This window comes from Aulonocara sp. 'chitande type north' Nkhata Bay, linkage group LG14 (assembly GCF_057382095.1).
Source record: "Aulonocara sp. 'chitande type north' Nkhata Bay isolate Kocher_YH1m ecotype deep benthic linkage group LG14, A_spYH_male_GT1.1, whole genome shotgun sequence".
Lineage (NCBI taxonomy): Eukaryota > Metazoa > Chordata > Actinopteri > Cichliformes > Cichlidae > Aulonocara > Aulonocara sp. 'chitande type north' Nkhata Bay.
Window position 1 is genome coordinate 18,827,888 of NC_141357.1, and position 16,073 is coordinate 18,843,960.

Sequence of the window (16,073 nt, forward strand, 5' to 3'; positions counted from 1 at the left end):
GGGGCATTTTATTTTTGTGGTTTTCTCTGTTCTCTTTGTACAATTGTGGGGTCTTTACCTGACAATATAAAGCGCCTTGAGGCACCTGTTGTTGTGATTTGCCACTGTGATATGAACTCAGTTGAATAAGCAGGATACTAGATAAGCAGGAGAGGAAGGAAGGAAGGAAGGAAGGAAGGAAGGAAGGAAGGATGGATGGATGGATGGATGGATGGATGGATGATTAACTAGAGGTTCCAGAATACCAATGCCTTGAAGTTACTTTTCGTAGCTTCAAGGCAAGTGAATGAAGGGACTACCTTCCTTGATTGACAAATGATAGGGTGGTAAAGACATTAGAGGGTTGCCTAGGCAACCAGAGCCTGAAATATCTCCTATCGACCAGCCTCTAGCTTCAAAGCAAGTCATTTCTTATGAGGGCATCCCTTACAAGAGCTTTTATCACATCAAGTTTCTAAATGGATAAATAAACCGAGCCTTTGGATCACGACTATCTTTGACAGCCTTCAATGGCCTTCTTGACACCCCTACTTTGGGAACCCTTTGCTTAGTAGTTAGCCATGGATCAGAAAAAGTACTTAAAACCTCCTTTATCGCTGTTTCCTTTACTGTACAGTGTCCTTTAAAACCACATTTTGCCATAATAGGAGAGACACATACGTAGACATACTGACAAGCCTGCCAAGCTGTGGCAACTGGTAATGACCACACTAGCAGGTGTAACAAGAACAGTTCTGTACCTGTGATCAGGTGGTATAATTATGTATAGGGATAGTGAGTTACGAAGGCGGGTTGGGGATGCCGAACTTAACCTGCTGTCTGCAAGAGTGGGAGAATACTGATGAGACAGTAACAGACAAATGGTGTGTGAGAAGAACAGAGAGGAGAGGAGAGACGGGGAGCCGGGAGAAGATGACAGAAAACAGGGGGAGGTAATGGCTGTGGTGAGAGAGAGATAAATGGTATGAGAAAGTTAATAACAAGCATTGTGGTTCCTCAGCTCCGAGTGGAGGAAATAGCAGAACAGAGTAGAAATAAAAAGAGAGAGAGGAGAAGAAGAAAATGGCTGAAATGCACATTTCCTTTGTGGTCTCTGTGGTGATGAAGGAAAGAAGAAAATGAGATGGACAAAGTGACAAAAAGATGTATGAGGCAAATAAGGTGAGAGACACAGATACCACCTTCTTTGATCTGATATCTTTTTTAAACAACCATAAAGGATAAAATAATGTTCATGGATATTGCATTAAGCTAAGATCACAAATGGAAACAAGGAGAATGACAGAATGAACAAGACAAGCAAAACAAGCCCTATGCCACGCTTAACAAAACCATCTCCATATATCACTGTGTCTGTGATAGCATTAACATGTAGCTGAAGCCTTATGTATGTGTTCTAAACAACATGTAATTTCTCAATGACAATTCAGGAAATGTTTCCTTCTTCTTCTGGTTTATTGCTACCCTAGTACAGAGAGAAGAATTCAGAAAAGTTATCTTCTGGCCTGTGACCTTAAGAGATTTAAAAACTTTTAACAACCCACCGGAACACTGTTCAGTTCAGTGTTTTTCAAATTGAAGACTGTCAGGGTTTCTTGCTTTTGCTGTCTAGAGGAAAACAGCTAATGGTTCTTGTTGTGAAACACACCATTTGATCTGTCAGATATTTGGAAATGTTTTTGTTACATATTGCGGCAACAATAGGAACACTACTTGGTTGTGGACTATTAAGAGTTAGAAATATGTCTCTTTTTGTTATCGCTGTATTTTAAGGCCTTTGGTCATTTTCATTTTGTTTGTGCAACTATTTTTATAGATTTGGTCATAATGTCTGTCACAGCTAAAGTTAAAATCTGTGTTTCGCCAGGGTACCTGCACGCATTGTCAGAGTTCATTGAGACAATTTAAAGATGTTACTACAATAAACATTAAGTGGATCTATTTTGTGGCTTGAATCTTGCTAAAAGGATTGAACTGGAATCATATTAAAAGAATTGTGGTCTGCAACTGTTACTGATATATTATGATGTGAGAACTATAACCAACACCATAAATTAAAATACATACATGGAAATACAGTTTATAAGGCAAACGAGAGTTTATACAGTTCTAACAACATTGAAAATCATTATTTGGTATGACCACCTTTATTTTTCAACACAGCCTGAACTCTCTTAGGCAGGATTTCCTAAAATTTCTTTGAGTAGGACATCTAAGACTCTTCTTTGGAGCTGGCTGCCTTTTGTTCCGTTCTCTGTCAGGATGATCCCACACTGCAGTCCTGGCTCTGGGGAGCTGATCTATGTCCTCCACTGTATGTTTTTCTATCCAGGTATGGTTTTATTGCATTGGGAGTGTGTTTGGGATCATTGCCAGCATTCCATGTGGTATAGCATGGTGGATCAAAATCTGATGATACCTTTCTGTGTACATAATTACATCAATTGTGTCAAAATTCCCAACACCACTGGTTGAATGGTCATAGGTTCACAGGTTAGTGTTAAGTAGCTTAACAAACAAAGATATTCTTCTGAAAATAGTCAGGTACAAGGACTGGACTGAAGATGAGTAAATAATTTGTAATGCCGAAAGTATACCTTTGAAAGATCTTCAGAAAACCTGGAGAACTATTAATCAATATCGCTTTATTAAATTACAAGACAGTCTTCGAGGAAAAATAGCTCAAGACCTTTGTACTGTACTCTAATTGAAATTTGATATTTGTTGGAGGAAAATTGAACTTTAGTGTTGTGCAACATTGTAAATTTTGGTATCGATCTGACACCAAAAAAACATTCTTTGTTTACAGCATTTTTTCTCAACTGCCTAAAACCTTTGCACAGTACTGTATGTACAGACAAGCCCACAATAAAACCAAGAATATGGTAGAGGGACAAACTTCTATTATGAATGTATAGTGATAGTCTATAATTACTGGACCAGTCCACACTAGTTTAATACTGTATATTCAAGTCCATGGCAAAATTGGGGGATGGTGCAAGTGCACTGCAGGATGGCAGGAAAAAGAGATAACACTGGATTGCATGATGGCTGGTCAAAGAGAATAGTAGCAGTGAGCAACAAGAGACAATAGGAAAGATAGTCCCAAACTGGCTCAAGCTGTCCCCAAGTTTGACAGCAGGAGCAAAGAGGGAGTGAGAAAATGACTAGTTGGAGCATGAGAAGATTGCATGGGCAAAAATGAAATGCGATGGCATTTCGTACATACAGTACTTTTGTTTTCTGTCAACTTCCTTAGAGTAAGAAAAATAAAAGCTAGCTAAGTGGCCAGAGGGGAGCTGACATAGACAAATGCAATTAGTGTGAAGCAGAAAAAAGAGTGAAAAACAGACATTGACACTGAGGCATACAAGAGACACCTTGAAAATTATGGGAATGGGGGTTATATAAGGAGAAGGTAAAAAGTACATAAATCATTGAACACTCATTAAAAGAAATACTAATAAAAAGCACTTCATTTCAAAAGCACCACAAACATCTTTAAAATGATGTCTCTTGTATGAGCTCAGAGCCAACCAACCAAAAAAAACAAACCAAGTAAAAAGTAATAATTTATGATTAGTATTTTAAATTTACCAAACTTACCAAAGCTGACTGCAGTTTTGAAACGGGAAACACGTATCTGTCTCTTTTATTGACCTGAGTTCTCCAACCACACACTGAATATCTACATTATGTTCTTTAAATATCCAAAGGTTAAAACTGATCCAATATGTTTAGAAGAACTAAAGCAATAAAAAAAGCAGTTTTAATGCACAGTATTCTCTATTGCAATCATCTTAAATCCAATAAATACTTAGAGGCACTGGTTTTCACACCTTGTGATCTCATTGTTTTTGGGAGGTCACTCTCACATTGTAAGCCGAACAAAAAAAGAGCTTATTGCATGCCTGCTCTCCTCAGTCACATTAGATTCAGCTGTAGATGCAGTTAATTAGCTAGAAGCACACTGTAAATGCTGTAACAGTTGTTCCCTGATGATGGCTTATGCTCTACTGAGTGCATTCTGTTTGCAAATGTTACACAGCATGTGTACTCAAATTGCTCTTAGGCTGTCCACTGCTCTTGTGTGGGCGCATCTGTGTTTGTTTCTGTCACGGTCTGGCTGGCAGACCGTGGGGATGTGGGGAAAGGAGGACCCAAAACGCAGACTCTGCGATGCAAACAGTGCTCTTTATTTACAGTGAAAAGGCTGTAAATACAATAACTCCCCGTTGCTCCCTCGAACCCCGTGTGCGTGCTTCCCTCCGATATCTGTGCTCGTGCTCCCCGCTGTTGTGTTTCCGCACCCCCGTGCGTGCTGCCTCTCCGGACCACTCCTCCTCCTGTAGGAAAACCAGAGACGCAGCCGTCAACACTAACCCTCGGCGGGCATATACGAACAACACAGACATATGCTGACACACTAACTTGGTACGATAACTCAATGATCCCGCGCCGGTGGGAGCTCCAACACTCTCCTAAGTAGCTCCCCCGACGAGCCCTGATCACCAACAGGTGTGGCAGGAACTTCAGGTGTGGCCAGTCCTTCGCAGGGCCACACCCATCAGGCCTGCAGGTGGCTGGGCTCCATCCTCCAGCCACACCCGCAGACATACACACGTATACACCCACACCCTGCCTATACATAGGAGTGGGACACAGACTAACACAGCATTGTGGAGAAAACACACATCACCAAATAATAATAATACTAACAACAATAACAACAGTCAAAACTGGTCACGGACCCCCGAGTCCTCCAGAGCCGGGTCCGTGACAGTACCCCCCCTCTAAGGGTCGGCTCCCGACGACCCAAAAACACAAACCAAAAACAGTACAACCAACCCAGGGCGGGCGGCGGGAGGTCCAGGACGGAGGGCAGAACCAAAACAAGCAAAAACCCCCAAAGAAAACAACCCCCCCATGGTCACAGTCCCAGAGTCCGACCGCGCATCCCGCAGCGGAGCAACAAAAAGAAAATGTCTCAGGCGGCCCATCAACATAACAAAAGAGTTCAGGGGGCCTACCTCGAGTCCAATGGTGGCGACATTGCAGCTCCGGCGGGCAGCCACGGGTCCGGCAACAGCAGAAAAATGGTTCTGGGGGCCTGCCACTGCTCCAGTGGCGGCGGCACTGCTGCCCCTCCGGTGGCGAGCCCCGGGCCCAGTAGCGGCGGCGCTGCTCCCCAGGCGGCCTGCCCCGGGTCCGAAGGCGGCGGCGCTGCTCCCCAGGCGGCCTGCCACGGGTCCGGTGGCGGCGCTGCTCCTCCGGTGAGCAACAGCGAGGTGTGGCACACGGTTCATGACGTGCTGGTCGCTGACGTGGATGCAGAGGACGTGGATGGCGTGGAGGCCGCGCCAGACGTGGAGGTCCCTCCGGTTCGTTGACCTCCGGCTCCGGCTGAGCGGGTCCCTCCTCGGCTGTTGGCAGCGAGAGCTCCACCTCGGCGGCTGGCAGCGAGAGTTCCACCTCGGCAGCTGGCAGCGAGAGCTCCACCTCGGCGGCTGGCAGCGAGAGCTCCTTCGGCTCGCCGAGCTCCTCCTCGGCTGGCAGCGCCGGTTGTTCCTTCCGCTCGCCGAGCTCCTCTGCTGGTGGTTCGCTGAGCTGCTCCTGCTCGCTGAGCTGCTCCTGCTCGCTGAGCTGCTCCGGCTCGGGCAGAGCGAGCTCCTCCCGCTCGCTGAGCTCCGGCTCGGGAAGATCGAGCTCCTCCCGCTCGCTGGGCTCCTGCTCCGCCACGCTGAGCCGCTCCTCCGGCTCGCCGGGCTCCTGCTCCGGCTCGCAGGGCTCCTGCTCCGCCACGCTGAGCCGCTCCTCCGGCTCGCCAGGCTCCTGCTCCGGCTCGCAGGGCTCCTGCTCCGGCTCGCAGGGCTCCTGCTCCGGCTCGCAGGGCTCCTGCTCCGCCACGCTGAGCCGCTCCTCCGGCTCGCCGGGCTCCTGCTCCGGCTCGCAGGGCTCCACAGCTGGCGGTGCGGGCTCCTCCCGCTCTCCGAGCACCCTGAGCACCTCCGGCTGCGCTACAGCTACTGACGGTCGATCTGGAGGTGAAGATGGTGATGCGGTGTCTGCAGGTGGGGAAGGTGAAGGTAGAGTAGGTGATGCAGATGGCGAAGCCGAGAGTGCTGCGGTCGCTGCAGTCTGATGGGACTCTGGTGGAGAAGTAGCTGCAGAGGGAGGAGGTGATGATGGTGCGGTCGCTGCTCCCGGTGGACTGGCCAACGATGCAGGGACAGACAGGTGAAATGATGGCAGAGGTGGTCCAGCAGGCATATCGACCTCCAACTGAGGATGAAGGTGAGAGGCTGACCGGACTGAAGACTCAGTCACCAGCTGGGCAGCAGACTCCGTTACTAGCTGGGCAGCGGACTGAGTTGAGGGTGATATGGCTATTATGAAGGGTGGAGCGGATGAGAATGTTACAGCTGGCCCAACAAATTCCAGGGGTCCAGAGGCAACTGAGACCTCCAGTTCGGTCTCTGGGGAAGCCCTGGGGAGAACCTCCGTCTCCATGCGGCCAGACTGAGCCAAAAAGTCATTTGGGTCTGTATGCTCGGAACTCCCTAGCTCCCAGCTTACAGTCTCAGAGGGAATATTTGCTGGGTCTTTGGAGGTACAGCAAACAGTTTCTATTTTTATGTTTACAGAAAGGGAATTTATAACACCGGCAGAGTCCATTTTACTCACTGTGGCGTCCAGAGCCGCTGGTCCTGAGTCTTCGACCAGCACAGGAGTGAGTGTGGATGTGGTTGAACGCTGCTTGCGAGGACGCCTTCTCCTCCGTGAAGGCGGGGCCGCGTGCATGGAAATCCGCTGTTCATCTGTGTTTTGATCGTCAATGACAGGGTTTATTATTGAAACAATATAGTCTGGTTTACTCACTGCGGTAATGAGCGCTGTCGGTCCGTTGCCAGCTGACCGGGCTGAAACCGCAGGAGTGGGTTGAGGCGTAATGGAATGGCGGTGGAGAGTGCGGCATGCCTTCTGTAATGGCGGATCAAGCGATTGTGCCGCGAGCATCGACGGGAAAAGCCCTCCGCCGACGCGTGAAAAACCAAGCGGCTAGAGTCTCTAGGAGAGCAGCCGAACTGTCCGTGCTCGGGCCACCCAAGCCAAATAGTTCAAAACTCGAGCTCTCCCTTAAACTAGCGACCAGGTGCCTAAGTTTGTTAATGTCCAGAATGTTCGTGGTGAAGGTAGTGGATGAGAGATAATTGTCAAAGAACACTACCTGTATATGTCTCTTGGGTGGGTCTACAGCCTGGATTACGCTCCGGCAGTAATCCCATAGCTGCGTGAGCGATCTCTCCTCCGTGGCAACTCCTGAGTTTGCTGGGTCCATGGTGGTTGGCGGGATCATTCTGTCACGGTCTGGCTGGCAGACCGTGGGGATGTGGGGAAAGGAGGACCCAAAACGCAGACTCTGCGATGCAAACAGTGCTCTTTATTTACAGTGAAAAGGCTGTAAATACAATAACTCCCCGTTGCTCCCTCGAACCCCGTGTGCGTGCTTCCCTCCGATATCTGTGCTCGTGCTCCCCGCTGTTGTGTTTCCGCACCCCCGTGCGTGCTGCCTCTCCGGACCACTCCTCCTCCTGTAGGAAAACCAGAGACGCAGCCGTCAACACTAACCCTCGGCGGGCATATACGAACAACACAGACATATGCTGACACACTAACTTGGTACGATAACTCAATGATCCCGCGCCGGTGGGAGCTCCAACACTCTCCTAAGTAGCTCCCCCGACGAGCCCTGATCACCAACAGGTGTGGCAGGAACTTCAGGTGTGGCCAGTCCTTCGCAGGGCCACACCCATCAGGCCTGCAGGTGGCTGGGCTCCATCCTCCAGCCACACCCGCAGACATACACACGTATACACCCACACCCTGCCTATACATAGGAGTGGGACACAGACTAACACAGCATTGTGGAGAAAACACACATCACCAAATAATAATAATACTAACAACAATAACAACAGTCAAAACTGGTCACGGACCCCCGAGTCCTCCAGAGCCGGGTCCGTGACAGTACCCCCCCTCTAAGGGTCGGCTCCCGACGACCCAAAAACACAAACCAAAAACAGTACAACCAACCCAGGGCGGGCGGCGGGAGGTCCAGGACGGAGGGCAGAACCAAAACAAGCAAAAACCCCCAAAGAAAACAACCCCCCCATGGTCACAGTCCCAGAGTCCGACCGCGCATCCCGCAGCGGAGCAACAAAAAGAAAATGTCTCAGGCGGCCCATCAACATAACAAAAGAGTTCAGGGGGCCTACCTCGAGTCCAATGGTGGCGACATTGCAGCTCCGGCGGGCAGCCACGGGTCCGGCAACAGCAGAAAAATGGTTCTGGGGGCCTGCCACTGCTCCAGTGGCGGCGGCACTGCTGCCCCTCCGGTGGCGAGCCCCGGGCCCAGTAGCGGCGGCGCTGCTCCCCAGGCGGCCTGCCCCGGGTCCGAAGGCGGCGGCGCTGCTCCCCAGGCGGCCTGCCACGGGTCCGGTGGCGGCGCTGCTCCTCCGGTGAGCAACAGCGAGGTGTGGCACACGGTTCATGACGTGCTGGTCGCTGACGTGGATGCAGAGGACGTGGATGGCGTGGAGGCCGCGCCAGACGTGGAGGTCCCTCCGGTTCGTTGACCTCCGGCTCCGGCTGAGCGGGTCCCTCCTCGGCTGTTGGCAGCGAGAGCTCCACCTCGGCGGCTGGCAGCGAGAGTTCCACCTCGGCAGCTGGCAGCGAGAGCTCCACCTCGGCGGCTGGCAGCGAGAGCTCCTTCGGCTCGCCGAGCTCCTCCTCGGCTGGCAGCGCCGGTTGTTCCTTCCGCTCGCCGAGCTCCTCTGCTGGTGGTTCGCTGAGCTGCTCCTGCTCGCTGAGCTGCTCCTGCTCGCTGAGCTGCTCCGGCTCGGGCAGAGCGAGCTCCTCCCGCTCGCTGAGCTCCGGCTCGGGAAGATCGAGCTCCTCCCGCTCGCTGGGCTCCTGCTCCGCCACGCTGAGCCGCTCCTCCGGCTCGCCGGGCTCCTGCTCCGGCTCGCAGGGCTCCTGCTCCGCCACGCTGAGCCGCTCCTCCGGCTCGCCAGGCTCCTGCTCCGGCTCGCAGGGCTCCTGCTCCGGCTCGCAGGGCTCCTGCTCCGGCTCGCAGGGCTCCTGCTCCGCCACGCTGAGCCGCTCCTCCGGCTCGCCGGGCTCCTGCTCCGGCTCGCAGGGCTCCACAGCTGGCGGTGCGGGCTCCTCCCGCTCTCCGAGCACCCTGAGCACCTCCGGCTGCGCTACAGCTACTGACGGTCGATCTGGAGGTGAAGATGGTGATGCGGTGTCTGCAGGTGGGGAAGGTGAAGGTAGAGTAGGTGATGCAGATGGCGAAGCCGAGAGTGCTGCGGTCGCTGCAGTCTGATGGGACTCTGGTGGAGAAGTAGCTGCAGAGGGAGGAGGTGATGATGGTGCGGTCGCTGCTCCCGGTGGACTGGCCAACGATGCAGGGACAGACAGGTGAAATGATGGCAGAGGTGGTCCAGCAGGCATATCGACCTCCAACTGAGGATGAAGGTGAGAGGCTGACCGGACTGAAGACTCAGTCACCAGCTGGGCAGCAGACTCCGTTACTAGCTGGGCAGCGGACTGAGTTGAGGGTGATATGGCTATTATGAAGGGTGGAGCGGATGAGAATGTTACAGCTGGCCCAACAAATTCCAGGGGTCCAGAGGCAACTGAGACCTCCAGTTCGGTCTCTGGGGAAGCCCTGGGGAGAACCTCCGTCTCCATGCGGCCAGACTGAGCCAAAAAGTCATTTGGGTCTGTATGCTCGGAACTCCCTAGCTCCCAGCTTACAGTCTCAGAGGGAATATTTGCTGGGTCTTTGGAGGTACAGCAAACAGTTTCTATTTTTATGTTTACAGAAAGGGAATTTATAACACCGGCAGAGTCCATTTTACTCACTGTGGCGTCCAGAGCCGCTGGTCCTGAGTCTTCGACCAGCACAGGAGTGAGTGTGGATGTGGTTGAACGCTGCTTGCGAGGACGCCTTCTCCTCCGTGAAGGCGGGGCCGCGTGCATGGAAATCCGCTGTTCATCTGTGTTTTGATCGTCAATGACAGGGTTTATTATTGAAACAATATAGTCTGGTTTACTCACTGCGGTAATGAGCGCTGTCGGTCCGTTGCCAGCTGACCGGGCTGAAACCGCAGGAGTGGGTTGAGGCGTAATGGAATGGCGGTGGAGAGTGCGGCATGCCTTCTGTAATGGCGGATCAAGCGATTGTGCCGCGAGCATCGACGGGAAAAGCCCTCCGCCGACGCGTGAAAAACCAAGCGGCTAGAGTCTCTAGGAGAGCAGCCGAACTGTCCGTGCTCGGGCCACCCAAGCCAAATAGTTCAAAACTCGAGCTCTCCCTTAAACTAGCGACCAGGTGCCTAAGTTTGTTAATGTCCAGAATGTTCGTGGTGAAGGTAGTGGATGAGAGATAATTGTCAAAGAACACTACCTGTATATGTCTCTTGGGTGGGTCTACAGCCTGGATTACGCTCCGGCAGTAATCCCATAGCTGCGTGAGCGATCTCTCCTCCGTGGCAACTCCTGAGTTTGCTGGGTCCATGGTGGTTGGCGGGATCATTCTGTCACGGTCTGGCTGGCAGACCGTGGGGATGTGGGGAAAGGAGGACCCAAAACGCAGACTCTGCGATGCAAACAGTGCTCTTTATTTACAGTGAAAAGGCTGTAAATACAATAACTCCCCGTTGCTCCCTCGAACCCCGTGTGCGTGCTTCCCTCCGATATCTGTGCTCGTGCTCCCCGCTGTTGTGTTTCCGCACCCCCGTGCGTGCTGCCTCTCCGGACCACTCCTCCTCCTGTAGGAAAACCAGAGACGCAGCCGTCAACACTAACCCTCGGCGGGCATATACGAACAACACAGACATATGCTGACACACTAACTTGGTACGATAACTCAATGATCCCGCGCCGGTGGGAGCTCCAACACTCTCCTAAGTAGCTCCCCCGACGAGCCCTGATCACCAACAGGTGTGGCAGGAACTTCAGGTGTGGCCAGTCCTTCGCAGGGCCACACCCATCAGGCCTGCAGGTGGCTGGGCTCCATCCTCCAGCCACACCCGTAGACATACACACGTATACACCCACACCCTGCCTATACATAGGAGTGGGACACAGACTAACACAGCATTGTGGAGAAAACACACATCACCAAATAATAATAATACTAACAACAATAACAACAGTCAAAACTGGTCACGGACCCCCGAGTCCTCCAGAGCCGGGTCCGTGACAGTTTCCATGTTTTCAGACAGCGTATTATTCCCTTTTATGCATATGTCCTTGTACTTTTTTGTAGTATGTGTGTGTACGTATGTGCTTGGAAAATTGAGTGTCCATACAGACGTGAGTGTGTGTGTTAAAGTGTGTATAATGAATGTATATGTTCCACACTGCTATGTGGCCATCGTATTTCAATCCTTGAGGCCCTCAGGGTTAACATCTCAGAGGAACAGGGAGAGGGAGAGACTGAGAGAGTGACATAAAAGGAGGTCTTAAAAGAGCTCCTGCAATAAAAAAAGAGCTAAAGAAGGGACACGGCAGACAGAGTATTCTAAAGATGAGAGCGTGACTGACATTTAAGGATGAAGAATGAGAAAGACGGCCGTGTGTGTGTGAGGGACTGACGTGTGCGTGTGAGGTAAGTAGGGGAGGTAAGTGACGGAAGTGACGGGAAAAGGTAAGCGACCCATGTTGTAGGTGACGTCAGACGCCGGAGATTTGGCGGGGAAAAAAAGTGAATGGTAGCTTAGAATTTAACAAAATTTCTTCAAGCTTCAAGTATACCAAATATACTAATCAAGTGTCATATAACTAACAACATCTGTCTTATCATCTCTAACACCCTGGAGGACAAGTTTAGAGTTTAGACGCTCTCCAAGATTACATCGACCGGTGCTTCCAACATCTAGTAATGAAGAAGGCCCAGAGTGCATCTTCCCCAGCAAAAATTGAGACGCCGTCATCGAAAAGATGTCACCCGGTAGACTCCCCCGGCACAACATCGCCTGCCGGCAAAGACGTTGCAGACATCCTGGAGTCAATCGACAAGTGATTGTCCAGTTTCGATGCGAGGCTGTCCCTGGTGGAGATTTTACACCGAGAATTTAAATCTCTGAGAGAATCCCTGGAATTCAGCCAGCAGCAGGTGGAAACACTTGCCGCTGAAAATGCCACGCTACAGGAGTCGGTCAAATCTCTCACCGATAATGTGACCCAGCTAAACATATAAAATAAAAAAATAAAAGAGACCGTTATCGATCTATAAGCCCGTAGCATGCAAGACAACCTTGTGTTCTCTGGTATTCCAGAATCTGAGGAGGACGTGGAAGCAACGGTGAAAAGCTTCATTAAAACCCACCTGAAGCTGCCGGAGGACACCATGAAGAACATCGCCTTCAAAAGAGTGCATCGTTTGGGGCCGTGAGGTTACCGACCGGGAGACCACATCCAATTGTGGCCAAATTCGGCCAATTCAAACAGAAGGAACAGATGAAGAGTCGCGGCAGGGAGCTGAAAGGAACGGACTTCAGCGTGAACGACCAGTTCCCCAAAGAGATCCTGGAACGACGCAAGGTCTTGTTCCCAGTTCAACGTAGCTTCATCCAGAGAGGCTCCCGCGCTGTCATCACCGTGGACTGGCTCTATGTGGACAGACAGCTCTACCGCGATCCCGGCACCACTCCGTGGTTATATTGACTGCACTCCATATAAGAACCTGCTACACTCTTTTCCTATCCACTCACACTCTCTCCTCTAACATGTGTTTAACCTAGTAATATCAGTATGATGTCATAGCAGACAACCCCCCCGTCATTGCTTTAATTGGAATGTTTCTGTTTTTTTCTTTTTTTGTTGTTGTTGCTCACCATTCTCGTGGTGTCTTTCTTTCTCTTTTCTTTCACTGCAGTGATCACCTACTTCCCCACTCACCTACAAACAACACCCTCTATTTCTGCATATTCACACACCACGATCACGCAAACACATGCGCTCAATGGCAGCACATTTACATCAGCCTCACAGCACACACAGACTTACAAGACACACACGCAAGCGACGCTTGCTCATATTAGTTAATATACACACACATAGTCAGACTTATGGAGCCTCTCACCATATTTTTTTCTCTCTCTTTCTATTTACAAACAAGTGATGTTTCCACATTCTCTTCACCCGTCTAAACGAAACACCCAGCGTACATCATTAGACATACACACACAATTATGGGCACACTAAGGTTTGTCACATGGAATGTAAATGGAGCTGGCACCATAGGAAAGAGGTTAAAGATATTTAACCAGCATAAAAAACTACAGGCAGACGTTGTTTTATTACAAGAGGCTCACAAGCCTGTCACAGGTTTAAACGAACTTAAAACACCCGAGTTTCCGAATGTGTTTGCAGCCTGTTATAATTCTAGACAAAGGGGAATAGCAATATTAATACATAAAAATGTTAATTTTACAGTACTCGATACAGTTATAGATCCAGAGGGTAGATTCCTAATTAATAAATTATCAATACTTAACAAAAAGCTATGTATTGTAAGTATATATGTCTGTGAAGGTTCTCAGTCATCCAGGTCATCGTAGTCAAAGGAGCTTGGAAAGAAAAGCGTCTGGACTTCTTTAAGTTGCTTAAAGACGTTTCACCTCTCATCCGAGAAGCTTCTTCAGTTCTAAGGTCAAATAGTGGAGAGTCCCAGATATAAACCTAGTGGGAGTGACCCCCCACAGAGGGACAAAAGGACCCCCTGATGATCCTCTAATCGCCTGAGCCAAGGTGTGAAACGTCTTCAAGCAACTTAAAGAAGTCCAGACGCTTTTCTTTCCAAGCTCCTTTGAGTAAGTATATATGGTCCAAATGTTGATGAACCCTCATTCTTCCATGGATTTTTTAGTGCACTCTCTGAACACTTAGATGGCACACTTATTCTTGGAGGCGACCTCAATCTGGGACTAAATGAAGAAATGGATAGGCTCAACACAACAGCAACTCAGCGCAATTGGCAGTCCACAAATATAATCAAACAGTATATGAGCGACTATGGCCTTTGCGATGCATCAGAATCAGAATCAGATTCGTGTTTATTGGCCAAGTATATGTGCAGACACATACAAGGAATTTGGTTCCAGTAGATGGTGGCTCTCAAGCACAGCAATGTAAATCACACACACACACACACACACACACACACACACACACACACACACACACACACACACACACACACACACACACACGTGTCTATATATACACATTGCACATACTTACACATACATAACCTCTGCCAAGTTGAATTACAAACACCACCAAGTGTGGTACATTTTCTTACTCTTATATCCCCCAAATTATTGTCTAAAATATACAGAACACTTTCTAAAATAGATGAATCAATATCCCTTCCTATAGCAAAGTGGGAAGCAGATTTATCAGTCAGCTTAGACCAAAACTTCTGGTCTCAGGTATGCTTAAAAACCTTTAAATTGATTAGAAATCCCAGTCTGCAATTACAGTAATACAATGCAAAATACTACATAGAGTGCACTATACAGGTCATCGGATGTTCCAGATGGGCTTTACATCTTCAACGAACTGCTCACACTGTCAAGGCAATACACCAGACAATTACATCCTTGCTCTTTGGTTCTGTCCACCAGTTCAGAAGTTTTGGCGGGGGATATGTGAAGACTTATCAAAGTGTCTGAAATGTAAAATTCCAACCTCCCCTTTAGTGTGCTTGTTGGGCAAATTGGATGATGTCACTACAGAAACTAATACAGTCCACATGGTTTTCACTGCCCTTTGCATTGCCAAGAATGAAATAAGAAAAATAAAGAATAAAAAATAAAATAAAAAATAAAAATAATCTTAATTCTAGCCAATATAGAAACCATCTAATAGATCACATTAGCCTCGATTAGAGATGGACCGTTCCGATATTATGTATTGGTACTGGATCGGATATCGGTGAGAAACAAAAATATGTAATCCGATCCATTAAATATCAAAAAAGCACCTCACAAAACTTGTGACACGCTGTAACACGCCTCATAACCATAGTTATGTTTATTTTTTGCATACAGGTATAATAAAATAGCTTTAGTGTTTGTTTTTTTTGTAACTTGAGTATGAACTTATACAAAAAGCAGCAAGATATTAAAAAAAAACATTTTTTTTGATTAAAAAACACACTATATCGGATTCATATCGGTATCGGCAGATATCCAAATTTATGATATCGGTATCGGACATAAAAAAGTGGTATCGTGCCATCTCTAGCCTCGATACAGCCTCTGCCACCACATTAGATCAATCCCTCTGGGCTCCTTTTATCGGCTCCATCACCTAGCGGGGGTGGGGGGTCGCGGTTTGGTCCCCCCTTCGCTATTGTGGTTGATGTGGAGGTTGGGACGGGCTTAGGGCGTCTGGGGAATCCCTAGGGACATTATCCCTGGAGGGCGCTAACCCGGGGGTTGTGGTCATAACCTGGTTAGTGGCTCTAGTTGCTCTTAGAGGGTGTTTTCCTCGTGGCTACGTGCAGAAGGGCTAGGGGAGGGTCTGTGCTGGTAGCCTGGCTGCTCCTGAGTGGATCTGGGGCAGGCGTGGGGGCTTGGGGTTCGGGGGTGCTTCGTCTTTGTGCTGGGGCTCTGGTTGGGCCTTGGGGGCTTCGGTCCTCGTTGGTGTGTCGCCGAGGTTGTGGGCGGGTGGGTGCACGGGGGCTCAGCCCTGGCGCAGGGGGCCTCTGGTGCATCGGCCTAACTGGGGGGCTCTTCAACTGGTTGTTCCATCCTTGCAGGAGTCCACTCTGCAGGTGGGGGAGAGACATAGGAGAGGTGGAGAACAAACTCAACCTGGGTGTCTATTGTCTTGTGTAGTCTGGGAGATGATTGAATGTTGGGGTGGGTACAGTTTCCTCTGCGGTGGGGTCGGGTGGGCTGCCCCGGGTCCTGTGGGGCTTGGCAGTGCTGCTGCCGTAGGTCCCGGTCTGGATGGGCCTGGGCCCCCTTGCCTTGGTGGGTGTCGGAGGA

General features: G+C 49.8%; 2 protein-coding genes across 2 annotated transcripts; both read right to left on the minus strand.

Annotated features, from left to right (window-relative positions):
• Window positions 1-779: 779 nt before the first annotated feature.
• LOC147314440 (uncharacterized) lies at window positions 780-7,017 on the minus strand. Its single transcript, XM_086260389.1, has 4 exons — window positions 5,640-7,017; window positions 5,031-5,591; window positions 4,565-4,642; window positions 780-838 (listed from the first exon to the last, which is right to left on the minus strand). Exons 1-4 carry the CDS (start codon window positions 7,015-7,017, stop codon window positions 780-782), a joined length of 2,076 nt encoding a protein of 691 aa, XP_086116515.1.
• A 101-nt stretch (window positions 7,018-7,118) lies between these two features.
• LOC147314441 (uncharacterized) lies at window positions 7,119-10,263 on the minus strand. The gene is made up of 6 exons (XM_086260390.1): window positions 8,886-10,263; window positions 8,277-8,837; window positions 7,811-7,888; window positions 7,470-7,630; window positions 7,229-7,372; window positions 7,119-7,142 (listed from the first exon to the last, which is right to left on the minus strand). The coding sequence occupies exons 1-6, from the start codon at window positions 10,261-10,263 to the stop codon at window positions 7,119-7,121; spliced, it is 2,346 nt and encodes a 781-aa protein (XP_086116516.1).
• Between the last annotated feature and the right edge of the window lie 5,810 nt (window positions 10,264-16,073).

What these genes read in the sequence shown, in the direction of transcription:
- LOC147314440 (XM_086260389.1), bottom strand. Translation starts at nt 7,017, where the DNA reads ATGCTCGCGGCACAATCGCTTGATCCGCCATTACAGAAGGCATGCCGC. An exon ending in GCCCGAGCCGGAGCAGCTCA is followed by an intron (nt 5,592 to 5,639) that starts GCGAGCAGGAGC and finishes GCGAACCACCAG; the next exon opens with CAGAGGAGCTCGGCGAGCGG. An exon ending in GCCACCTGCAGGCCTGATGG is followed by an intron (nt 839 to 4,564) that starts GTGTGGCCCTGC and finishes CTGTCTCATCAG; the next exon opens with TATTCTCCCACTCTTGCAGA.
- LOC147314441 (XM_086260390.1), bottom strand. Translation starts at nt 10,263, where the DNA reads ATGCTCGCGGCACAATCGCTTGATCCGCCATTACAGAAGGCATGCCGC. An exon ending in GCCACCTGCAGGCCTGATGG is followed by an intron (nt 7,631 to 7,810) that starts GTGTGGCCCTGC and finishes ATGCCCGCCGAG; the next exon opens with GGTTAGTGTTGACGGCTGCG. An exon ending in GGGAGCAACGGGGAGTTATT is followed by an intron (nt 7,373 to 7,469) that starts GTATTTACAGCC and finishes ACGGTCTGCCAG; the next exon opens with CCAGACCGTGACAGAATGAT.